The following is a 26,009-nucleotide window of genomic DNA, read 5'->3' on the forward strand; positions in this document are numbered from 1 at the left end:
ATAGAATGTATCAGCTAATTTTTTCTTTGTAATATTTAGGCTCTGTGTTTTAAATCTCATATTAATTTTGTAAAGAACTGCAGTGTAAAATGATGCAAATTAAAAATTAATTTCACTTTACAATGCACAGAATGGGGAGAATTATGACCCAAATTCATTTTTATTCCATCTAGTAACCATAGATAGAAAAATTTGCTTTTAAGTCATCTACTAACCAGAGGTATGAGGGTTTGCTTTCCTTTTGAATGTTTATTTTGTTGATAAAGGGTTTGGTAAAGACCATTCAGACTGTTTCAAGATTCAGGGTCAGTATTATGAGTCTGAATTGATTCATCTCAGTTCCGTTAGCTGTTTCTTAATTGACCTGGATCATCTTTACCTGAAGACCCATTTAGAGCTGCTACAAATATGTGTTAAAGACTTTAAACTACAACATTGGTGCAAAATATTGCAAGTGAGTATGCAGCCCAGTATTTAAGGCTTCTGAGACTGTTGTTTTGTTGTTTGAGGTTTTTTTTTTTTCCCCCATTGGTGGATCAAGAAGATCTGAATTGTTTCTGCTAGGAACTTTCAAAGCTACTGGGTTGCTTGAAGCTTAGTGCCAGGCTTCTCCTTGAAGGAAGGCATTAAGTTTGGCTCTCAAGCCTCAATCTAGTGCACATTTTTGGTGCTTTACAGGATCGAGTCCTCTGGGGACTCTAAGGACTTACAAGGTCTTAATAAAACATGTGTCTTATGGCATTGGTAAAGGGCTTTTTGCTTTCAAAGGAAAAACAAACAATCAAAAAATAAGTAGGTGTAATACCTCTCATCAGTTTGTCATCAGTCTGCTGTCCTCAGAGGAAAAGGACAGCTCTGCCTACCTGCACTGATCAGGGAGAGGCATTTGATTGACACATGCTCTGCTTCTTCATTGTGTTTTGCCTATTGGATTTCCTTGACTTCAGTCTCTCATAGTTTCAAAAAAATTCTAACTTTTTAATAAAAAGAAAAGCAAAGCTCTTTCAGGCAAGAAAAAAGGTCAGGGACTTTTACATCGTATATTTATTTCATTGTTTAGATCTTTATATAATAGCAAGTATTTGTTCCATAATTAATAAGAGACTTGAAAGAGTAGTTTTCAACATAGAGTAGCATGTCATCTCCACCAGCTATTTTTCTCTCTGTCTTTCATTTCCAAATCTCACTCCCCTGCTTGAGGTCTGGATAAATGGACTTTATTTATTAAATATCCTTATTTTACAGCAAGGTAGATGATAGCCACATCTCACATCTGGTAGCTGCTGTAATGCTGCTATCAAGAGAGTACCATACCAGCAGTTTCCCCAGCTATGGGTGCATAACTAGTGGAATTACAGGTTCCAACATGTCAAAGTATGTGGTAGGTGCTTAATTTTTAGCATGTGAACTGTCTTTCAAGTGTGTGCTGGATTTGGACCTCAGCTTCTTAAATACCAGTGGATTTATCTGACAACGTTCTGCAAATTCTCACTACTGCTTACAGCTCTTTTAAAATTTGGCATTAAATCTCCTTTATTTCAACCTTTTAAAAACTCCTTCTGCACAAATCTCTGTAATGGGATTTATTACCTTCCTGTGGTACTTATATGGAAATGGAAGAAAATAGACACTCTAGATCACATTCAATGTTAGTTTGCTTTGTTTTTTTAGTTTTTATTTGCCTTTTTTTTAATAGCTTGCTATCTCTATTATTTGTATTCTTTCTTTTTTTGGCTTTAATCTGGAAGGTTGTTTCGCTATTTCATTAGACAGTAGGATCTCTATTACAAGTAAATTACATTGTATTCCAGATCAGCAGCTTTTATTACAGAAGGGGAAGCATCTGAACTGTTGATCAAGAAATGCACAGGAGAATGGCTGCACCTTCTGATGTGCTTGTTCCGTATTCTGTAGACTAAAGAAAAAAATGCTGTGATGAATAGTGACACCTCAGTCAACCCTCTGATTGTCATTAGAGCCATTTATTTACTCTCATCAGAAGCACTCCTGAAATGTTTTTAAATTCATTTAGGTGAATTATAGATGAATGGAATGCTTTTGCGATCGTACCAATTTATCTCTAATTTACTAATCACCAAATGTAAGTAATAACTCATATTATGAATATCAAGTGCAGCTAGTAGTAAAAAGTACCTGTGTTCCATAATAAATTCAAAGTCTCATTGCTATCTCTGCTAGGCTTCATCAAATCATATGCTTGATTTCTTTGGGCTGAATGAAGGCCTTTCTGATTACCTATTGTGCTGAAACCTTAAATAAACTGTCATTTGCTCCTTTTTCTCTGCTGACCATTGTGCAGAGACAGTCATTTAAGTGAGGAGGTGGCTAATTTAATCAGACTGAAGAAAGGAACAATTCTATTCTGAAAATATTTTCTTGTGGAACTCTTTGCTACAAGGTCAAGGGCCTATAAGGCTTAAAACTGATTGAATGCAAACTCTTAGAGTTACATTGGGGTTAAAAGAATATAAACCTACATGCCTCAAGGCAGATGTCGGTTTTTAACTCATGCATATTGGGAAGAAATTTCCCTCTAGCCACATGATTTCAGAGTTACCAGCATCTGTACTCCTTCACCTTTCTGAAAAATAACTACCTCATCACAGTGAGATTCTGGAGCAGCTGTGTCAGTGCCTGAAAGCAATATAGCAAGTCTGATGCTTACCTATAGGCTCGATTTCAAACACTGAATATTTGAAGAATTTCATGAACGAGTGTTTTTCAATGAGATTGTTTTCAATGGTTTTGGCTGTGTAGTGTATATCTTCATATGTATGCCCTCCAAAAGGCTTTATAAATAAATCTGTGAGAGCAAACAGCATGGTTCCGTTTTCGGTTGGGTTTTTTTTGTTGTTGTTGTTTTGTGGTTTTTTTTGTTTTTTTTTGTATTTTTTTTCTTTCTCTAAGACTGGCACATCAGTTCTGTTGTCATATTTGCTCTTTGGATACTAGCAGTCATACTCTTTCGCAGGATCATTCTGTTCCTTTGAAAGGCATTACAATTGATCTAGCTCATATGATGGCAAAGAGTGTCCTGTTGAAAGTTCCTGCTCAGCACCACCTCCCTGCCATGATCTCTTCTGGTGTGATCTTAGATTCCTTAAAGCAATTTCGGTGAGATTTCACATTTTTCTGTACCAGGCTCTAGTTTTCACCAAAACACACATCTTTGGTTAGGCTGTCCATTTCTGCAAATTAAAGTTTATATGCTGAAAATATCATATCTCTAAACTAGCAAGAAGTATCCGTGTAAAGCCAGTGAGCAGCCCTGATCTCTAACGTGGGTGTGGAAGAACATCCCATGTGTCTTGATGGCAGGTGGAAGAGTCTGATCAGATGGTGAGTCTTCTGGTTTTTGCTCAGGTGCAGAGATCAGCTATTAAAGAAGGAGGAGGTGTTGTACTGAGTATATAACGAGAAAGTTTCTGTCCTGAGGCAGCAGAAGTTGTCATTGCCCAAGAAGATAATTTTGTGCAGGTGTCAATAGAGATGCTTAGCTGAGCTTTTGGGTGTGAATGTGTTTAATGCTGATGGGCCAGAGTCTCCTGTGAACTCAGGTTTGTCTGTCAGGGCTGCAGTGATGGGCAGTGGTATGTTGCAAAGGGCAATGTGAGCTGAAGACAGAGTGTTTTTAATGGTTAAGACAAAACAAATTTCTGTTTTCCGTAATGGAAAATTACCTTGAAAACACAGCACCTTGGCAAAGTGACAGTGCAGTTGTCCTATTTTAAGCAAAACACAACGGGTTTTGCAACCTGACCTCGTCTGGTATCACTCTTCTCATTGACCATTCCAGCTAGACTGCAGAGGTTTTCGCTGATGCACAAGCAGGGCAGAGGCTCTTTCTAGAGAGCAGAATCCTGAGCCGACAGTAGGTCCTTCATGGACACCAGTAAAGCTCTGCCTGGGAGGAAGCACTGATGGGAAGGTAGATGCTGGGCTCTGTGAGACAGGGTTGCTTGAAAAAGGCAACTTATCCTTTCCTAAAGGCTTCCTTAAATTAAAAATCCAGCCAGCAGACTGCAGTACTTCTGTCTTGGAAAGGGTAGAGAAAAAATGGCAAGACATCTTTACTGGGCTGAAGAATAAATTTTGTCTGAAGGAGATGAGGGTGGTGGTCAGACGTCTAAGCAGGGGTGTGGCAATGCAACAGCTGCTATTTCTGCATGGTCTCTTTTCCCACACCTCCTAATTTTAGTTTCCTCTTCCTATTGCTTTGTTTGTTGCACTGCTTTTATTTCTTTCTTCTCTTTCAGTTATTTGCTCTTGCAGATAGTCAAAGATTTAAAGGTTATTAAAACACCAATGGAGGCTGTTCAAAAAGTATTAGCACTTCCTTGTATAGGTTGACAGCCAGCCAGTTCTTCTGGGAGCGATGTATCCCTCCCTTGCACTACCATATTTTTGCCCAATCACAAAATAAAGTTATGATAAAGGCTCTCTAAATTAAGTAAAAAATTTAAGAATGTGGGAGTTAGCTAGAGAACTCCCAACCAACCTAAAAAAAAAATGAAAGTGTCACCTGTCTATGCCATCCATCATTTAATGAGCAGCATCTCTATGCATATTTTAAATAGGATGTAGCCAAAGCAGATGCATTGCAGACAGAGTGTATTGAGATTTTAATAATAATTCCTCTAAATTGTAGCTGGGAGTTGTCTGACTCAATCTCTATATACTGTTTGAAAATTCAAGCTCCAGTCTTGGAGATACAACCACGGATGAACATACTATACTCTTTTGAGCTTCTCACTATTGTGTTAATAGTTTAAAGGTGCTTACTTAAAGGATTATCTGAATCTACAAACATCCAAAGGGGAAACGTATTAAATAATATATGAAATGTCAAGTGCAGTGAAATGGTGCTTTTAAACAATTTTTAGTCAGACATAAGTAAATTAGATGTTCCCTCCCACTTGGACAATATCTGTGTTCAAAAAATCACCCTTATTCTTTATGTAGAAACATACATCTCTTTGTTTACAGTGTACCGTATGGTAAAGTATTGCTTTCTGTCTCGGACATGGTTAGTCTTTGTTTTGAGCATCAGCTAAAATGTTCAAGCCAGTTTTGAAATGTTTATCCAAATGTTTCTGCAATTTTATTTATTTCAGCCTAAGTCCTGATACTTTACGACTATTGATACCACTTGAAACCTGCTTGGTGTGTTGGTAGCCTCTGTATCTCAGAATTAGGTGTTAGTTCCTGATCTTCCTACCATGAGAAATGTGCAAATTACATCAGGACGTGTTCTGACCTTGCTTACAAAACGTTCTGGTTTTCTGCAGGAAGTGCTATTAGACCCATCGCCCTCCGCGCAGTATCTGCCATAGCCCGTGCTCTCCCAGGATTTCCCATCTTAGCAACTGGAGGCATCGATTCTGCTGAAAGTGGGCTCCAGTTTCTGCACAGTGGGGCTTCAGTTTTACAGGTACCTTTCCTCTCTTTCTTTAAAGTTAATTAAAGTTAAAATAACTGTAATTAAAACCGTAATGTATCTTCCTTCCAAACACTAGTATAGTGGGGGGTTTATACCACTGAAAGGAATTTTCATGTTTTTAGTTTCATGCTTCTTGCTAAGGGATATTCATTTTAGATGAAGGAGGAGGAGAAGTTGCCAAAAGATTACTTTGGGTGTCACAATACCAATCTGGAAAAAGGCTAGCCATGAGTATGTTATGACCTTTCATCTCTAATCTATAGGATTTAAACTTTCAACATCTCTCCTTTGTCATACAACCAAGCTTAACACAGGGTTAAGACTGACCTACCTGATCTTCCTTTCATATTTTTTATTTTTGTCTTCTGCAAAGAGCCTTTTCAAGAGGAGAGAGCTTTCAAAGAGGACCACTTTGGTCCCACTGGGAGCCAGTTTAAAGTAACTCTTGTTTATCCAGGCATCTGTGTCCCTCAGGATGTTTATTGGGACAGGAGGTGCAGAGCTGCACCTCCTGCATATGGTGCTGGCTTTGCAGCCTATTGTGTTGGAGGAAGGTGTCACACCACATGCAGTAATTGAGGCTGTTTACGTTGCCTGAGGGGTTCTTCTGAGGTCCTGGCCAGACTGGTATGGTTAGTTAGTCCCTCATGGAGGGAAGGCTTGGAGACCTTCTTTTGTGGGCACCAGAAACTGTCTGGAAAATAGCCTCCTTGCTGCTCATGTCAGGGCACCATTGCAGCATGTGTGTCAGAACGGCTGATAAGGAGCAGGTGGTGAGTATGTTATAGTATTCCATTGTATGTTGTTACCTTCTGGTAGATACTCATGCCCTTTACCTGTAGTTTCCGTTGTAGACAACAGCAGCTGTGGATATTGGCTTCGTGTCACTCTGTGGGATGGTTGGGGTGGTTTCATTCCCACAATTCACTTTGACATTAAAATTAGATTCAGTGTGTCCATCCTTTCTGCACAGCTATGGTGACTGCTTAAATTAGTCATTTGTTTGCTGTATTTCAGAAAAAAAAATAGGCCAATTCAATGGTTTAGTTTTGTTGGGGTTCTTAATGCGCATCAAAGTTAGTATCTCTGAGAGCTGAAGTAGAAGGCTATTGCTTTTTTAAAAACTTACTGTGTTCTTTGGATTTATTAATACCATTTCCCATTGTTTTAACTAGTTTGTATTAGAATGCTTCAAACTCTACCCATGAACAGACAAAAGATCCACCTTTCTTAGACAAGGGTCGAGAGCTTCTTCTATATAAATACTAAGTAACAGTACAAACCACAGAGCATTTTTCTAAAAAACAGTAAGGTTGGCAAGGGAATGTTTTTGGTGCTATACATGCATTTCATTTGTTGTCGTAATAGAGCTGCAGTTTTGATGGCTTTGTCTGTGACAATGTTACGTGACTTGAACTACACAGTGGAATTTTTTCTGTTCTATGTCTGCTGTGTCTGTTTCTGGATGACTAAAAATGAAGTTTTTAAATTTTATTTATGCACTTTTCCTTTATATAGACTGTGTAGCTGTTTATTTCCCTTATTTTGTGTTGGTTTACCTCAACGGTAATGGGAAATTCTGAAACATAATTTAGTGCAGACATCCCAGTCAATGCTTAAGAGAAAGAATATTGGATTTACAAAACATTAATTATTGTTTTCCCTTTAGTAATAATCAAATTTTCTTGAAGTGGCTTCCAGAAATGACTTGGATCTTGTTGTAGGAAAATAAGGAATTAGGAATTTAGCAGCACAGCTTATAACACTGATATAGGCCTAAGGCTGAAAGTCTCAGCTTGTTCCCTGTATAGCCCTTACCCAGAACCACGAGCGTGGTTACCTTATGCTTGCTTTGTACCTTTAGTTGAGACATTGATAGATGCTATTATTAGGTTTGCTGATCTCCGTGCTAGACTGATGAACTATAGATAACAAATGAGACAGGTAGAACTTCAGACAAAGCTAGCCCTGTGACCCGATGACCTTTCGTTCAGTACTTGCCAAGAAAGAAGAAGTAGAACCTGTGAACCACTGGGACGGAAGGAACCTGAGGATATCGTGAATACTTAGGAAATTCTACTGGACAGTGATAAATTTTGCTTAGTTGCATAATACCTGTTAGAACCCTATATAAAGACCAGTTATACTGCTGTATGATTGTCACTCTCTGAGGAGGTGACCCAACGCTGCTGTTCCTGCGAATCTTCTACAATAAATACTGCTCAGAGTAACCCACAAGAGTTCAAGTCTCTGTCCAGCGCCTCCTACGACTACCTTTTTCAGATCTATACTGGTCTTCTGCCCTTTATGGAAGGATTTCTCTTTCCAACACGTTTTTCCTGGAGATGGTGAAAAAAACCCCTCTTTTCTCATCCTTAGCCTTCACCAGTTTACCTTAAATCTTTAGAAATGATTTTAAACTTCTCTGGATCAAACCTATCCTCAGTTTTAGTGGCTTATTTCTGTTTCACTAAAGTAGGGAAGTCATTTAAACTAATTTGAGGTAAATGGATTCTAAAGCTGCTGTGTAGGTAAGGGTCTAAACTAGTTCAGTTACACTTATTTAAAAATAAGCCTTTAAGAAACTTCCTGTAAGACTGTGAGTACAGGCTATATGTCTTTTCCTCATCTTGGGAAAGGCAGATGGAAGAGAGAGGGAAACAAGTTGTCCCTATAGACAGTCTTACAAGAAATACACTTGACCAGGACTAGAGTGAAACTTAATTGCTGCTCAGGCAAGATACATTGTGATAGACAAAAGAAGACAGCCTCATCTGCATAGGTCATCTTTGTAACCTAATTAGGATTATGAGAATCATTGCTGTTCTTCTCTGTCTTAACAATGTCATACAAATAGCCGAATAATATATTTTTCCCTGAATCCCAGTCTCTCTCTCACATGCCCTTGATACCAAATGCCCGTGTTGTTCCTTCTTCAAGAGTCAAAATCTCTGTTGCTTATTTTAACAGCTTTGATGGCTCAGTTCTGCTTTCTCAGTACTAAAATACTGAGCAAGTACAGAATTTTGAGATAGGATCAAGTAAAGTGATCTGCAGAATGATTCAGTATATTAAGATTCACTATGTAGCAAGTCCTCAAGTTAAGTAGGTGAAAGCTGGGGTGTACTGGGAGAAATATATATGTGTCCCCTAGCCTTATCTTAAGTACCTGCTTTGGACACTGTTGGAGGTGGTGCCGAATAGACATTGGGATTGACAGAATACCACACATTTTGTGATCTTACTTCACGTTTCCAAAAGCACGAGGACACCTTATGACTGATCCTGAGGCAGAAAGTGAGCAGCCCGGGCTTTGGCACTGCTGGACTGAGCCTGCACTTGCTGTGCCGAGAGCAGGTTCTGCCACTGCTGGTGCTGCCCTGTGACACAGAATTGCATGTGGATGTTTCCTTATTTGCAGTATGTTAAAAGGGTAGAGCATGTCAGTTCATCCAGTGTTAAATGTGGTCTAGTACCACTAAGCAGCACAGGTTGTATTGATCGGTTCACAAAGTCCAGCAAGAGCGCCTAGAAAGCAGCACTTGCGTCGCCATTGGGCTTCCCCTCGTTTTGCTGAGACACAAGTCCTGTGTCTTCTCCGCTGTGAGAGGGTGGTGTTCATGGGCTAAGATAATACAAAGGCTTTGTGTGAGTTAATTTAATTGCAAAGTGGCGTATGTCTTAGAGAAAGGGTTTATGAAAAATAAATGCACCTCCCTTAAAAGCAAGATCAGGTTTTCCACTGCTGCTGTTTCACCTGCAATCAGTTCTCCATTAATTTTTCCAATTGCATTTATTTTTAAGACATAGAGATTTATTTTCCATGTACAAAATCATCATACACAGGAATGCAAGGTCATAAGCCATATTTTGATAAATGCTATAACCACCTCAAGTGGTATTAAGCAAATATATTAGGGAATGGTTTAGGGAGAGAGTTTCAGTATTCAAAGTGTGTTCTATCCCCTCCTTTAGAAGATGGAGGTCAACTTCTTAGTGTCATTACTGGCAAAAAGTTTGTGTGTAAGAAAGCTTTGCAGCAGATACAGAAAACAAACTGGATCATTGTAGTCAGTAGTAGCTGGGATTAAAATTTTACACAGCAATTTAACAGAGCATTCTTCTACTTTATTGACTTCAGAAACGGTTGCAGAAAGACTCCACTTGTTTTTAGATTTTTAATTAAAAATGCCAGAACATTTCAATCATTCTTCAGCTGAATCCACAGCACTATAGTTTTTTTTTTTTTGTAACATACCCAAGTCTACCAATCCTTTTTCAGTACAAGCATGAAATTTAAAAAAATTATTATTTTTTAAACTAATTATTTATGGAGATAATCCTGCACTCCGTTCATAACAAAAGCTCCAGAAATGTCTAGCTGCATCTTTCTGAGGTACAGTTCATTACTACAGGATTCCAGTAAGGCTGAAGTATTTTTTTTAAGTAAGCTTTTATTAAACCCCCAATTTATCAAAATAAGACGTATATCAGATGTTTTTGCATCTTTTGCATCATGCATGTGATTTACCATGTCACATTGATGGTTTGTTAGATTTTTGCAAGGCTTTGAAAGAGACATACATTTTTCAAAGTCACATCGCTGTAGGAAATTAAAAATTGAGACAATTATAGAAAATTCCAGTGGAAAGAGAAAATGCATTACAGGAAAAGCAATAATAGCTTAAAAATATTAAAGTAAAAATCACTTCACAGTAGCCTGTATGATTCAATTGTAGATCAATATTGTGTAGTTAATGCATTAGCAGTAGAGCATTAATTTGCAATTACCGCAGGTGATCTGATCCTCTGTGTTCTGTCCATTGACATAAATGACCTTTTGTTGAAAGAGATTCTGTAGTCATTATTTCTAGCAGATGTGGCAAAAAAAAGAAACAGAACAAAGGGGTATTTTCTGAAGTATACTTGTTTCACAAGTAGAGTTTCTTAACATTATATTCTGGTATGGAAGACTTTTGTTAATCCTGAATATTGGTCATTAATGTGTTAAAAATATGAGTTCCTTTGCAAACAAATTTATTTTCTTACAAAGTGTGGAGGCCACATGTGTCCCCCGTTGCTCCAACGCGGATGTCTGTAAGGCTCTCTACACAGCAATGATTCAAAACCCACCCATATAATACTGCTTCCAGCAGGGCAGCCCATAGCTTTGCTCCGAGCCCTGTTTCAGACCCACTTTCCTCCATCTCCAGTCCCCCTTGCCCTGGAGGGGCTGTGGCACTTTGCAGTCCTGTTCCTACGGGCACTGTACTCTCATCATCACTGTGTTGTATTCAGCCCTTGCACCATGACCCTTCTGGAAGTATGACAGACCTTAATAGGAAAGCAATAGTGGAGGTTTTTTGCCTCTTCAAGATGAAATCTCCCTCTAACACAGAACACAGTTGTTTTTTGTGAGACTACTTCTTTTTGTAACGTTTTCATGGGGCATTCTTATTGGTACCTCTTTAGAGCCAGAGTCTCAAGGGATTCAGAGCAGTTTGATTATGATTTTTTTCTTCAGTAGGCATTTTACTGAACCATTTAGCTGATGGATTTTTATAACAGCAGGATGGCCCTTTATCTGTGAATAAACAAGCTTTTCCATCATGAAATAGTGGGACTTGAACTATGAGAGAGCATCATTATTGTATTTGCGCATATGTAAAACCCTGTAAGTAACCCTTCTACATGGTGTAAAATGCCCTGGGTATCAGAAAATAAAAACAAGGCTCTGAAAATATCACCACTAAAATGGCAGGGAAAAAGAAATACCATTTCATAAACATTATGTCACATTTAATATTTAGATGCTACTACCATTTTTCTCCATCCCAATCTCAAAAAAAAAAAAAGGTAAATATGTACTATAATAATTTATTATATTCTCCACCCCACTTTTTGTTTTCTTATTTTCATTAAAGGTCCCTCATACAGTTTTTCCATGTGTTTTGTATGTCTACAGAACTGCAAAGTAGAGAACTACTTGTCCATGCACTTAATTAGTGTTCTTTTAAACCTGTTTCAGTGTCTGTTCAAATCAGTGAAGACATTGGTACTTGAGTTAACTGAGGACTAGATAAGACCAAAAAATTCTCATCCAGGAATTATTGTTTATGCCATTTAATGGTTATGGAGAGTGAAAAACTAAAAGAGATTGAAGTCGTGGGAGTGACAAAGCAGGGCAGTGAAGGAGAAGGCCCTATATTTCACAATTCCAGGTTAGGTTTATACTGATGACAGTCGGAAAAAAAATTATATTTTGTCTTGCACTGAGTAGCACTGATTTTGAATGCAGAGGAAGGACTTAGGGACTTAGTCTTTTCTTGTGTCTAATCTCCACTCTGTGCGAGGAGAATGTAGTTGGGTGGGTGGCTGCAAGCCTCAACCACAGGGTGCCATCGGGGTGGCAGAGCCAGCCTGGGATTCTCCTGCCTGGAGTCTCCCAGAGCCCACCCTTCCCCTGCCCCCAGCCCATCGCTGCACCAGTGCAGGGGGGAACGGAGGCTGGAGGCTTCGCTTGGTGCCAGTCAGAGGGTGCTTCATGAGTGGATAAGCCCCCAAATGGGCAGACTTTGGCACCCACTAGACACTGTGAAGTTTCTGATGCAGGCTGTGGCTCAGGGGGTAGAACAAAACCTTTCTGTACAAAGCTGTTCATGATACAGAGAAGTTAAGACATAATTCGTCTCTCACCAATCAAATCAATGAATGAAGAATAGATTGCTCGACACAGTGGCAGGCCCCTAAAGGGATTCAGGATGAGATCCTAGGGTGGGCTCTTTACATCCACCAACAATTTAAAGGAAAAAAAATACCACTTAAGACAAAACCACTTTTAAGATATAGGTCCTTTGATTGAGATAAATGTAGTCTCATGTAGAAACAGCAGTCTTTAGCCCATATTCCTAAAGAAACTTGATATGTGTTTGTATGTCCTTTTGAGTATCCCCAATCACATTTGAGCTTTGTGGCCATTTTCACTGAAATTTTCCAGAAGACAGAAAGTATTTTGTTTTAACAAGTTTTGAGAAAACAAAAAAAGTCAGGCAGAGGAGAGAGCGTTTGTGCATTTGCTCACTTTAAGCGCAAGCATGTTATGAGCTCACCTTTATTAGACCTCTGAGCATCCACATGGGACAGCGCTGTTAGGCCTGTGTCAGCCACAGGAGAGGCTTTAATTGGCAGTCACACCTTATTAGACGTCAGAGAACCCAACCAGGAGACACAGAGCTGCTGGGAGCCAGGTATCATTAGCTCCGCTGCTCACAGAGCCGCACGCTTTAAAAAGTCTTCAGTGGAGGCAGGGATGAACGGCGTGGCCCTGCTCTGCAGAGCCGCAATGAGCAGAACGTGCAGAAACAAAAGAGGGAACAAAGTGCTGTTTGAACACGTCGACATAAAATCAAAAGAAATCAAGACAAATGTGAAAGGGAAGAGCTGAGACAGACATACTCAAGCGATCACTTCTGATAAACATTTCATTATTTTCTGCTTTTCTTCTTAGCTCAGTGCTCATTACAGAAACTCAACCTGTTCTCAACTGTCTGTCTGTCTTTGCTAATAAAAAAAAGTGATTAGAAGACTGCCACATTTGCTCCATTACAGATGCTTGGGATGGAAATTGCTAATTGATAGTGAAAATTTTCTGAGATAATTCCTTTTAACAGAAATCAGAATTTGTCAATCAAAAAAAATTCTGGAAAGTTGTTTGGTTATAGTTGGAAAAAAATGTAAAATTAGAGCAGGTCTTTGTTCTTGATTTTTACTTTTATTATCTTGCCACTCTAAATGGAAAGTTGCAATACTCAAATCAGCACATTGTAAAGTTATGGACTAAACTCTAAGCTAATAGTGCCTTTTATTTTGTGCAGTTTTGCAGTAGTTTTACATTTTCTTTGGAGCTGCTTAAAGGGTTTATCTATTAGCCTTCCTTTATGTCTGTTCATTTCACCAGCTAGTAAATGAGGTCTGCATAGATAGGATTGTTATTTCATAAATTTGTAAGAATGAATTCAAACTCATTCCATAACAATTGCTATTTGTCATTCTTATAATGGATTCTCATGCAAAGTAAGTTGAACTATCACTGAATAGTAATAATTATTTAATAACAATTAAGTCTCAATTGAGCATTAGCTCAAACGCCACCCTGTACCAGCCACTCCCAGCCCCTGCAGAGGATTTGTTCTCTGCTCTTGTACCTGGGGACCCTGAGGCTGCTTCTTTCTCCTTCTGCCCAGGTGTCTACCCTGCTTCCCTGGGTCTGCTGTCACCAGGACTAGAAGGGTTGAGGAGATGTGAAGAATAGTTGCTTTGGCTAAGTGCTTTCTCGATCTCTCCCAAGGACTGACAATATTGCTTGTCTTTCCAAACCTCAGTACTGCTGCACCTATTTTTAATGCGGATCCACACTACCTATGGGCATTCGTGCCACCAGTATCTTACATGAACAAGCACAGAGCTGTCCTCCCTGTAGATAAAACCACATGGTGTGAGTTGACATTGAGCGAGTTTTCTTAAAAGTTTACCAAGTAAAAGCAACATGGAGATCACTCTTCGGAAGAAGCTCAGTTAAGTGTTCAAGAAATTGTGGGCAAGTTGTTTTTACTCAGCTCAGGTTGCTGTCAGCCACGAAGCTGGCTCTGTTGTTGACAGGGTTCCCCTCATGTACCAGTGTGGAGGTGAATCTGAAAATGTATCCAGCTCCTTGTTGGATATTGAAAATGTAAATAGCAGGGGAGATAAGTACAGTGGAAGATGCCGAGTTTCTTTTTGTTTGTTTGTTTGTTACTGCCATCTCCATTAATTGCTTAGGGAATTTCCTGTGTTTTGTTTTAAATTATACTGCAGGAGACTTGCTTTCCAAAAAGGGAAAATGCAAAACATTCAGGTTTGCGAAGCTCTGCCATCAGAGTTTTTCTCAGAAGCATTATTGGTCATACAAAGAACATACACCTACAAGAAAATTTTGGTTTTGTATTGTAGCAGCTCCATTGATCTTTCAGTCCAAGGCTGCAGCTGGCAGGGAAAGGAGAGGGAGAGCCGGTGGTGGAGGAGGCTGCGCTGGCTCGGGAAGGGCACGGTCCTGCAGCCTGCGCCGGCACAGGCGAGCGCTGCTGTGCAACTTGGGCTCGATACGGGGATAGCCAGAGTTTGGTGACCCATCTGCCAGTTTTCCCAGTGTTAGGAAAATCTTTTTTCTGCCCAGGAAGGAGGGAGCAACCTGGGAATACAAACCCTGATGCCTTTTGAAGTGTTTTTTTTTCCTGCTACAACACAAGGCTCCTGACACAACTTGATCTGTCTGGTGAGAGGTCCTTTTATCCATGCAATTTGAATGAAAGAAACAAACAGAGAAACCATTTTTCTGAAGCTGGCAGTACATTTAACTTCCTTCAATATCTGAGTTATCTCACTGCTTTGCTTGCTGATATTTATTATTTGGACAGAGATAGGTAAAACAATCCCCAGGGAAATGTAGAAGTGGGTTTTTATCTCAGACACGAAGGACTCAGAGGGTCAGAACTATTTTATTCACATGAATCTCACTCTTCAATGGACACAGCAGCTGCAGCACAAATTTGTACAGGCAAGCTGATAAAGGATGAAAGTAATTTTAGCTGAAATAAAATGTGAGAGTACTAGTAGGAGAGACTCACAAGGATGTGGGGTTAATCATTGCAGGGCTGAACTGATGTTCCAAAATGGAAAAATTGCTTTTTTGTTTGATTTTGAGAGGTCTGCAGCTTTCAAAATTCCAGTCGCAGAAGGATGTCACTCAATAGATTGTTCTCATTAGAGTTTGTTGAAAACTTCTTTGAGGAAACTGTTTTTCATTGACAAATTTCATTTAATCAAAATAGATCTAGGTTCAGGTCCCTGCTGTGTCTGATTCAGAGTGTTCTGGGATGAAGAGCACTGAAGCTCTATGCTGGATCTGTTATGCATTAATGAACCCGTGTATTACAAATGATCAGGAAATAGTTATTCTCTCACAGGGAAGTTCAGGGATGGAAAAGTTTTCCAGTTTAAACTGATAATCAAAATTCTAAGAATGTGCAGAATTAACGCATTTAAAGAAAAAATATTATTTGGGTGAATCAAAACTTTGTTTCAATCATTTTGCAACATATTTTAGTTTTGATCTTTTCATTCCAGTTAACTTGGATTGCAAACCAGATGTTTTCAAGTTAAATGGAGCTGTTGCCTTCCGTGTTGTCAAACAACACATATTGGTGATTCTGAAACTCTCTTCCACACATTTTTCAGAACACAGTTCTTTCCTGAAAAGCGTGCTTTCCTAGAACCAGGCTCACTTCTGACAAATATGCTTTTCCAAAAATGGAATAACAGACCAACTGCAGTCCAGAGCGGATGGTGTTCCTGTTGGTTAGACTCAGAAAACAAAAATCTTGAAAAATGCTGCTGACCTCTGACTAAATGAGTTTTGTTACTTGATGACTTTCAACATCAAACCACCAGATCGGAGCGACTTAACTGTTAATCTGCTTTCAAAATATCTTTGGAGGACCTGAAGGAAACAGTTTATGGAAATGGGTCAAGTATATCTACATCTACCTGACACACCTGCTGATGCTGTACCAGCAGCTGTAAAACCACTGGGAGAACGGAAGGATTTCATTTCCCACAACAGTACTTGTAAGAGTGAGATGAGACCTTTGGTTGTTAATAAATGAAATATGAAGTGATATTCAACATATATTTAAAGATAGTTGTAGAGCCTCTTTATGTGATTGGACTGTTTACACAGGGGAGTTAGCTCTTCTGCTTTCAAAGATATCTTTCATTTTCTAGATCTACAGTACGACATAATTTGCTGTAGATGGCTGATTATGAGGATGTTTCCCACACTTCTCAATGCTCAAGGCATGTGGAGTCATATTTGTTTTCTTAGGAAAGATGATCACAATCACTACATTTATCAGTGTGTGAGCCCACCTACCATGCAAAGGTCCACTTTGTAGTTCCAAAAACTGACAGAATGCTTTAGTGAGATAAGGAAATTTAACCATTCCTGTAGGGGTGGTTGACAGGGGGAAAAAAAACCTCAGGGAGCCTTCTGAAAAGTCTTGATTTCTTCCACATTCCCTCTCTCAAAGACACGGGATACGAAATTGCATCATTCAGGGTCCCTTGATAAGTACCAGTTTTCCACTCCCAAACACACAGTTTAGCTATTTAGATGAAAGATATATTAATTGGCAGAGAAGAACTTAAGGGGAGGAAAAATACATTTGAGTAGGCTAGGAATTAATGTGGCAGATAACTTTCCTAAAGGATCCCTTACAGTGCTCTTATCCCCTGCCATGCCCTTGTCTGGTAAGCAGCTAATGGATTCCAGACTTTTTTCTCCTCCTTCATTTTTGACCACTCACAGGTGCCCAAGGTTGCTGGAGGGTAATAAACGAACAAGGTCTGTCTTTTGCCACCAAATATCAGGTACTTTGGGGTGTCTGTGCTGGTGGGAGCAACTGTCACCTTGGTGCTGGGGAGATGTTTCATCACAGCCTGTCTCAGGAGGCTGCTGTGGCTTTAACACAAGACTTGTGGCTCTTCTTGCTGCCCAGCAACCGCATCCATCTTTCCTTACCTGTGGTCCCTGCCTCACTGCTCCCTAAATGTCAGCTCAGCTCTGCTCAACACCACGTCAATGTTATGTTGTCCTTTTGCAGAGAGGATCCAAGCTTTACAGGAGATAGAGCTCTTGTCCCACAAGATTGTCTTGCATGGGCTGGAGACTTTCTCCTCCTTCTAACTTGTTGTGAGCTCCATTACATACTGATATTAGCCTATACTTCTGATTAGAATGACACTTTACCTCAAGCTTGTCTGATTAACTTACTTGAGGAATAACAAAATAACTGAGGTATTTCATTACTGACACCCACATGACGTCAGACCATCCAGTAATTTTTTAAATGTAGATTTCTTGAGCCCTATGTGAATGGTTGCCTACTCAGCAGAGCTGGAGTTACTAGCATCTTTGGATCTTTATTCTGTGTGTTGCCCCTCAAATGTCACTAGAAAGCCCTCAGTTCATTAGGACTTAAACTCTAGGACTCAGTAAAAAAAAAAAAAAAGATGTTTTTTTCCCACAATTCATACAATTCAAAGGTGTAATATTTGAGTCCTTCAAACTGCTTTCTGAAAGCCATACTAGACTGTGGAACAAACACTAGTTCATTAATTCATGTATATTAGCTCAATTCTAATGTTTTAAAAAGGCTATCAGCTATCATCCAAATCAGTTTTGCATCTTGATCCAGAATCCAAAGCCTTGTTAAGTAACATCCCATCTGCTAACCTGTATCTCTAGAGTCATTTAAGCAGCTAATGTGAATGAATCAAATCATTCCATCTGTACTGTATCAATATTTGGGAAGCTTTTTCTTACTTACAAATTTGTTCTTTAAAACAAAGAATCTTGTTTTGTTTGGATTTTTTTCCAGAGAGTGCACCACAACGTCCAATAATCCGCTCCCCTAATGTCCTTAATCCTACAACCTGCTAGCAAAAGTAATAATTGCTGATAGAAAGGATAATTTAGGCTAGGCATTTAATGTACTGCTAAGTCAGTGTTCGAGACATGAGGAAGAGGCACCATTGTCATACAGGCAGCCTTTCCATAGACATTGCTATCCTGGAGATTGTGAGCACAGAAACCCCTCTCAGAGGAGGTTTTATTTGTCTGCTTACTCTCACATTGCAACTCTTGCTGCATTATTATGAGTACAGTGTCAGACAACCAGTGCTGTGTGTACTGATTTTTACTTTGTAGATCTGGGCACATCTAAATCACTGTACAGGGGCTAGAGAACATACATTTTCATTTCCATAGGCAAGAGCTATGCAACATTTAGATTGCATGGCCCAGAAAAAATCTCCCTTTAGTTTAGTCAATTTTTGCTAGTTGCTTTTGAGAAAAAATTTTAAGTGGCATGTGTGCCTTACCCAAATTATAATAATGCTCTTGCCCACTACAATAAAATTAATTTTCATAAGGATGTCGATTCATATGGATACCCAGATAGGCACAAATAGAATCCTTCCTGAAACACCTTGCATTCATTTACAACTTCAGTCTTTTTACACCATAATCTTAATCAACAGGCACTAATCAAAAAAGCAGTAGCTTCAACTGTACATTAAGAAACAGCTTAGAGTCATTCATAAATGTTCCTCCAACAGGAAGGTGGATTTATGTCTTCAGTACTTATCAGTAAGAATTTTTAATAGAAAAATTAAGCTTCCATAAAAATATGATAAATAATGCTAAAATTGAAAATATAATATAAAAACAAGAGAGTAAAACTTTTGCTTACCATTTGGGCATATCGGTAAAAATATTTCAAAGGAAGTCAACAAAATTAGTGGAAAAGCAAAATTGTTAATCCATTGGAAAACCTCTCACAGGTATCTCAGACGAATAATAGTTGTTTATCCCCTTGCTATGGTAAGAATATTAGAAACTGTGAAGTCAAAGGCCAATTTCCTAATCAGATGGCATTTTGAGAGCTATTTTATTTAGAGATCCTATGCAGTTTAGAACCATAGCTGCAATAAGTCTCTGTCTTCTGGGGAAGCATGATGGCATTCTGCTAAATGCTAGAGTTTTATCATTTGAAGGGAAGAAAAAAAAAAATGGCAAAAGAAAAAAAAAGCAGCCAGCGAGACCTAAGAATATAAAAGCATTTGAGATCTCAGAAGGAGTTTAAATCAATGCACTGCCACAGTTACAGCACAGATGAAAGAGCCTGCTGTCTCAATTGCCAGGAAACTACTTAGGAACTCTCACTTTGATTTTATTTTTTTTTTCAGTAGTCCGTTATATTACCACTAAATGCAATATATGGGAACATCACTGCTTTGATGTTGTACAGCTACAACAAATAGAAACTAATATGGTAGAACAGTCAAGCTATGTGATTTGCGTTTGTATATACAAATATATACCCGTCAATCTTCTTACTTCTAGATTGTGTATCACTGCCACCCATCTGCCTCCTTGCTGTTACTTCTGTTTTCATAAAAATGACAATTATTTTATGCCCATATTCTGAAGAAAGAAATATACCTTTTAGAGGGGTGTAAAAATTAACATTTTCTCCAAGCTGTTGTCTCCTGCCACAAATTCATTGTTGGCAAAGGGTTTTCGTAGTGCTTTGACATTATTTCGAATAGAAGCATGACTGCTGCCAGACATTGCAGCATTCTAGTTCTCACAGATCTAGTCACACCAAGAAGACTTTCACTTCTTGCAAAGCAACACGTTATTAAACAGTCTAGATTCTCTGACCTGCTCCAGTCTTTTGCAGTGAACTAGAAGTATATGAGATTATTGACACACTCCTTCTTGTTAGTTGAAAGCAGTGTAAGGAAGAACTGATACAAACATGCCTAGTTCTGTATCTCCTCTGCCACTTCCGCTGAAATCCGTGCTATGGATGGAACATAAAGAATGTGGGTGGGGACTGGGGTCCATTTTTGGTACCATCTTCCCCATCATTACCTGTCCAGCTGGGTTTTCAGCATGTAAGAACGAGTTCATGTAAAAACTGAAAAAAATGGACAGAGTAATGCCTGAAGAGAAGGGCATTGTGTCTTCTTTCTAATGTTTCTAGTGCTTCTTCTTTCTAGTGTTACAGAAAATATTTTCTCCTCTACAACATCCCTCAATGGGAAAATGCAAGGAAACAGGGAAGAGGAATTGCTTTAGTGAATGATCTGGCTGGAAGTGTCTCAGCCACTTTGTCCACGTTCTGCACGGATGGCACAGGCCTTCCACACAGTCCCCCAGGGCATGCCAAAGTTTGGATACGAACCACAGCCATTTCTGTAGAGAGCAAAACAAAAATAAAATGCAGCGTCTTGGTATTTTTCCTGTAACTCCTAGAAACACAGACTGTGGACAAAACTAAAAGGTCTTACACAGACAGAGCTCTCAGTAAAAGGTGCAGGGGATTCGCCTCAGTAAAGACTTGAGAAATTGGCATCTCTTTGTTGTGTAATGCTCTGCTAAAAGCAAAGGTATTTACAATGTTTTGGAACCAATGTGGTAGTAGCACTTGTCACCAATAATGAACTTTTTCTTCAAAATATGTAAATTAAAGTTTCAGATTGATGTGAGTGATTAATAACAATCATGTAACCTGTAAAATTCTTTTTACACAATAATAATCTCCTGACAATTTATTCCATTTCCTCAAGTAAGATTTGTAATGGCTCTAAATCCTTTGACAAAGTTAGACTCAGTATTTATGTTTATTTAGTAATAGAGCAGACAGGTCATTTCTTATGCAAGACATCAGCAGGGACCTCTGCATGCCTCTCCTATCACTGCATTTTGCAGAACAGTTTTACTTGGAGCCTCAGCCTGTGATTCATTTCACATCCCTATCCCCCAATGAGATCATTTGGTGTATGTTTGATTTACCAGCAGCAAAGAAGGCATTGTGTGCTTTAGTATCTCAGACATGTCTGTATAGATTTGAGTTGTAACCTACACTTACAACTTATACTGAACAGTTTTATATTTCAGAATACTGAGAGCATGATATAATTGATTATATATGGCACATTGGCCTGTTTGTCTCTTTTGGGACATAAGGGGCAATCATTGGAGTGGAACTAGGAGTCTGGATCTAGGGGAAAGGGGAGGAGGTCAGATGTTAAAAGTGAAATTGTAGCAGTTCTACTGCCCAGGCAGAGCCAGGCAATGCAGTAAAACCAAATTTGTGCAAAATTATCTCCCTGTATATAAGTGCAATATGAATAATATATGGTACCTTTCTAAGCAGGAAAAATGTAGCACCTTTCTCTTCTAGCACAAGTTCTAGTCCATAGTCCAAAGCTAGAGCCAAACTCAAACAAGACAGCACCTGTCAGCAGGACAGCTAACAGCTTTGTTGTGATCTGGACCTCACTCTGTCCCATAAGGCCTGCTGCTCATCTCCTAAAGAAAAAGCTACTTTCTACCTAAATATTTCAGGTAAAAGCCTGAGTCAATGAACAGTTTAATGTTAATTTACTCATAAAACAGATTCACTTGGATTGTTTAGGACAAATGGATATTAAATGGGTGCCATCTCTGCCATTCGAAGTCCCAGCACCACTGCTTGCCAGAACCTGGGCTGATGATAAACCACATGAGCAACTGATCCACACTTGCTCTGTTACTTTCACTTGTCCATAAGCAGCTTTTGTTGGCCACGGGATACAGACTGCTGGTTTTGGCACAGTGTGACCACGTGTATGTTCTCAGTTTGGAAGTTACATTTTTGTTCAGGATTTTGCCTCAGGGTCTCCAGGGCAGCAGTTTGGCTGTGCTGGGTCGGAGCAGCACGATGCTGGGGAGCGGAGCGGGCCGGGCTGGCTGTGCTGCCGTGTCACTGTGCTCACCTCTGTCTCCTGCTGAGACAGCGTAACAAGACATTAAATGAGAGGTGGTAGCAACCAAGACACAGTTCCATTTTAAATATGGCCATAGCTGGACTGCTCTTCCTGCTCGTTGCATCCATAAAAATAAGCCACCAGCAGAAGGGGGGACTCAATATTTTGTCTTGCAAGGGCGGGGGAGCGTGCCTGTTCCCCGTGACAGCAGCAGGAGCGAAGCGGAGGCGTTAATGGTGTGTGGAGATGGGTCGGTTCAGTTCTTCTGCGATTTTTCTGGATGCGTGAGTTTGAGTCTCACCTGGTGTATTGCCCTGCCACTTCTCTTGTGCTGAAAAGAGGACACAGTGTCATTTAAACTCGTGATTCAGAAGCAGCCAGGTATGATGCTAAAAACCTCTCTCTGTGGTACAGAAATTGTCATGGCTGATGGGTCAGGGTGACCTTTTATCTTGACTTTATTCACCACCTTTTAAAATGCGGCAAAGGCTTCTAACTTGATTCATGGAAGATACTGTAAGCCTAAAACACGAATTTCACCATCTGATATATGTAGCATAAGAAATTTCGAAGCTCAGAATGTTTTGGAATTTGCCAAAAAATGCAAAACTTTATCTGTTGTTTTTTTATGTGTTGATATTTGAATCTCTCATGTTCTATGCAAAGCCTGTAAACATACACACTTGCTTTTATCACACTAAATCAGTGAAAGACGTGCCTTTGGTTAATTATCTGCACCACTGGGTACTATAGTCATAAGAAGAGGAAGATTGTCTGCAACCACTTGCTAATTATGCTTCTAAGTCTTTCCATTTCAGTTAACATTTTTCCTTCATTAAGAGATTTACATTTTCCTTAAAAAATTGCATTTTGCTTTAAGTTTTGGAACCTAATTTCGGGTTGGAACCTTCTTTCCAGGGAAGGCAAACACTGCACTGCACATAGACTCACAGGGATCCAATGTTAGCTCTTAGTCTGATATCATCTTCTGCACATTTTTATATTATTGCAGTTCATAACACTGTAGCACAAGATGGAAAACAGTAAAAGCCTCTTTATTTATAAGGTTATTATAAGTATCCTCCAGTGTATCTCATGTGTATACATCCTGTCAAAATATTTCAGGATTTCGACAACTGTGCCTGAACTTGTTTCAAGTGACATGACATGGCTTTTAACTGGATTTTTTTACAGTTGTAGTATTTTTAAGAATAGCTAATAAAAGTGTTACCCATGCACTAAAAGCAAAATAAAAATAATAATAAAAAAATAGAACAAAAAGGTTTGAATAACTATCTGTGGAGTTTTGCAGTTAAATAACCCAGACAGGAAATTATGATGATTTTCTTTATAATTGCTCTGAAGAAAATAAGTCTTGAAGTCTATGGAAGGCATAACAGACCTAATTAATACCCACACTATTTCTCCAGAGAAACAGATTTTGTTTAATAAAAAGACACTACATAGAAAATGTTCTTGTGCTTGTTTTATAGTTTAGCCTTATTTTTCTTTGTACGACTATAGTGTATGCTGGTTTACAGTGTCATGCACACCTGAAAGTTGCATTATCATTTCTGAAATGTGAAAAACAATTACATATTTTCTGTATTTTTTGAGTGTTGATGTCAATTATGATCTAAGGTGCGTTTTGCTGTCCAAGGAGCGTGTATTTGTTTGTGCATGCGCACACATGCGTGTTCTAAAATAGGTGGCTATTTCATTGTTATGTCCATTATGTGTGTGTGTAAGTGTTGGTGTTATCAGGAGCATTCTTTTTAGCTTTTAGAATAAAAGCTGAATCAGAGGCTGGAAACACTGACACATCTGGAATTTTAGAGCATTTCCAGGGACTGACAATTAATGGTACTCAGCCAACCCTGCACCTCGTCACTGATGGATGATTAGAGTTTAGCTAATGAGAAGGTGTTCAGAGTACAGTCATGGAAATTTTTATACACTTGTCAGTTTAGTTGGAGATCTCTGTGGGTTTAAATCTGATTTGATGTCCACAAAGTGGTCCAGAAAAATCTGTGTAAATGGTCAGATTATTCTCTGCTGTCAGTAGTTTTGTGTTTACATATTAAGCTCTGCACATCAGGGATTGTTGCTCTATACGTTTACTATATTGCTATCTGTGTTTCTAAAGTGTCTAAAATGAAGTGTTCTGCCCTCTCAGTACCACCGAATGGCAAATGGTGATGAGCAGAAGGGACTGTTCTGTTCCGTGCCTGGCAATGCTCTCACCCACACTGACAGGTCAGCTTCATGGGTGGTGTTTGCAGAGGCACTTTTGTTGGATGCAGATTCTTCCCAGGGTTACCCAGCGAAAGGAGAAAAGGCAATGGCCACAAACTGGAACACAGGAAATTCCATTTAAATATAACAAAAATCTGTAAGGGAGATTGAACACTCGAGCACGTTCCCTGAGGAGGTTGTGTAGTCTCTGTCTTTAGAGATATTCAAACCCCAGCTGGACATGGTCTTGGGTAGCCTCCTCTGTCTGACCCTTCTCTGAGCTGGGAGATTGGACCAGACAATCTCTAGAGATGCCTTGCAACCTCAGCAAGTATGTGGTTCTGCGATTTGCTTGACTGGGACCTAACTGGGTACACCTGCACTTTCTGAGCAGAGCAGGTGGGGACAGCACTGCCCATCTGCAGGCACAGCTCTGACCTCAGCTTGGGCTTTGGCTGTGTGCTGGCAGCTCCGCATCAGTGTCCTGAGATGCACACTTGGGGCTGGGCTTTGCTGGCTTACTTGGGAACAGCCTTCAGGTCTGGTCTAAGGGCTGCCATTAGGAAAATGAGGCATAACTAGTCTTATCAAGTCTTTTTTTTTTTTTTTTTTCTGAACTGCAATGGTGGTATAATGACATAGGATTAAGCAACCGGTTAATATGCTGAATTCTTGCAGTTTTTCCCCAGTGAAGTTGCAAGAAGGATCATCTCATAATTAGTAAGTCCAAAGAGCTTGCTAATTCTATATGCTCCTCTGGCAGTATGTTGCTGATAACTTATATTTTGTAGGTGTGCAGTGCAATCCAGAATCAAGATTTCACTGTTATCGATGACTACTGCACTGGACTGCGAGCTCTCCTTTACCTGAAAAGCATTGAGGAACTTGAAGACTGGGATGGACAGAGTCCTGCAACCATGCGCCATCAGAAAGGAAAACCAGTACCTAGAATTGCTGATCTGATGGGAAAGGTATTTTGTTTCATTGCCATTCCTGTATAATGGCACTGTGTCTTGCCTTTGAATGCACTTCTATAATCATTGTATGCAGTTTCTGCTCCTTAGCTTGGCTAACCACTGCTGCTGTCACAATTAGTCACCAAGTCTTTTTTCTTCTGATTATTAAGAAATATCTAGAGGCAGCTTAAGAAGCCAAACTTGAAGTGACTTGCTATGGGATAAAATTTTTACTCTAAATATTACCTCTCCATTTGATTCATAAAATCATGTCTTTGAAAGAAGTTTAGGATATAAAATTACAAACGCATTGGAACAAGTTCTGGAACTGCTTGTTTTAATGAAACTCAATTCAGACTGATACTAATGTGCCAGACATTCCTGGGTGTTCCAGCCAGGGTGCAACAATCAGGAGGCATGAAATCCCCCTAGCACTGGACCTGACCAGCTGAGACAGCTTATCACAAACCAGTATTAGTTGGAATACAAGACCAGGTAGGAGTGGCCCTTCGATCATCATAGCTGAGCATCTCAGGGTCTTTCATGTGTGCTGACTCCCAAATCCTCTGCAAGGCAGGGACATTCCAGGTGAGGAACAGTGACACTGAATAATTTGATAGGTTCCACAAGATCATTTAAGTCTAGAAAGTCTGTGGTGGAATAGGAATGTAAACTATGGTCTCCCAGAAATCCTGACCTCTGGACTGTCTTCTCTGCTCGAGTAGTTCCCTGCTACAAAAGCATCTCTGGAGATGTTTGCCAGATGCAGTCGGTTGCAGCTGCCCCAGCACTGCCCGCCCCCCACCAGGGCAGGGCTGACCCATGCTGGGAAGCAGGGAGGTGGAACTGGCCTCCTACTGCTGCTGCTACCTACTGCTCCAAGCAAAATACCTGCACAGCAGGGAACCTGAGCTTTTGCTTCTGGTTACTAGAGGGGATCACTT

General features: G+C 39.6%; 1 protein-coding gene across 2 annotated transcripts in view; it reads left to right on the forward strand.

Moving 5' to 3' along the window:
* The window catches only part of DPYD (dihydropyrimidine dehydrogenase), a 346,955-nt gene that overhangs the window by 274,694 nt on the left and 46,252 nt on the right, over positions 1–26,009 (forward strand). For both annotated transcript variants that reach the window (XM_065072591.1, XM_065072592.1), the window contains 2 exons: positions 5,310–5,452; positions 24,901–25,080. In XM_065072591.1, the coding sequence (XP_064928663.1) occupies positions 5,310–5,452; positions 24,901–25,080 (323 nt within the window). The remainder of the gene's footprint in view (positions 1–5,309; positions 5,453–24,900; positions 25,081–26,009) is intronic.

This window comes from Columba livia, chromosome 8 (assembly GCF_036013475.1).
Source record: "Columba livia isolate bColLiv1 breed racing homer chromosome 8, bColLiv1.pat.W.v2, whole genome shotgun sequence".
Classification (NCBI taxonomy): Eukaryota; Metazoa; Chordata; class Aves; order Columbiformes; family Columbidae; genus Columba; species Columba livia.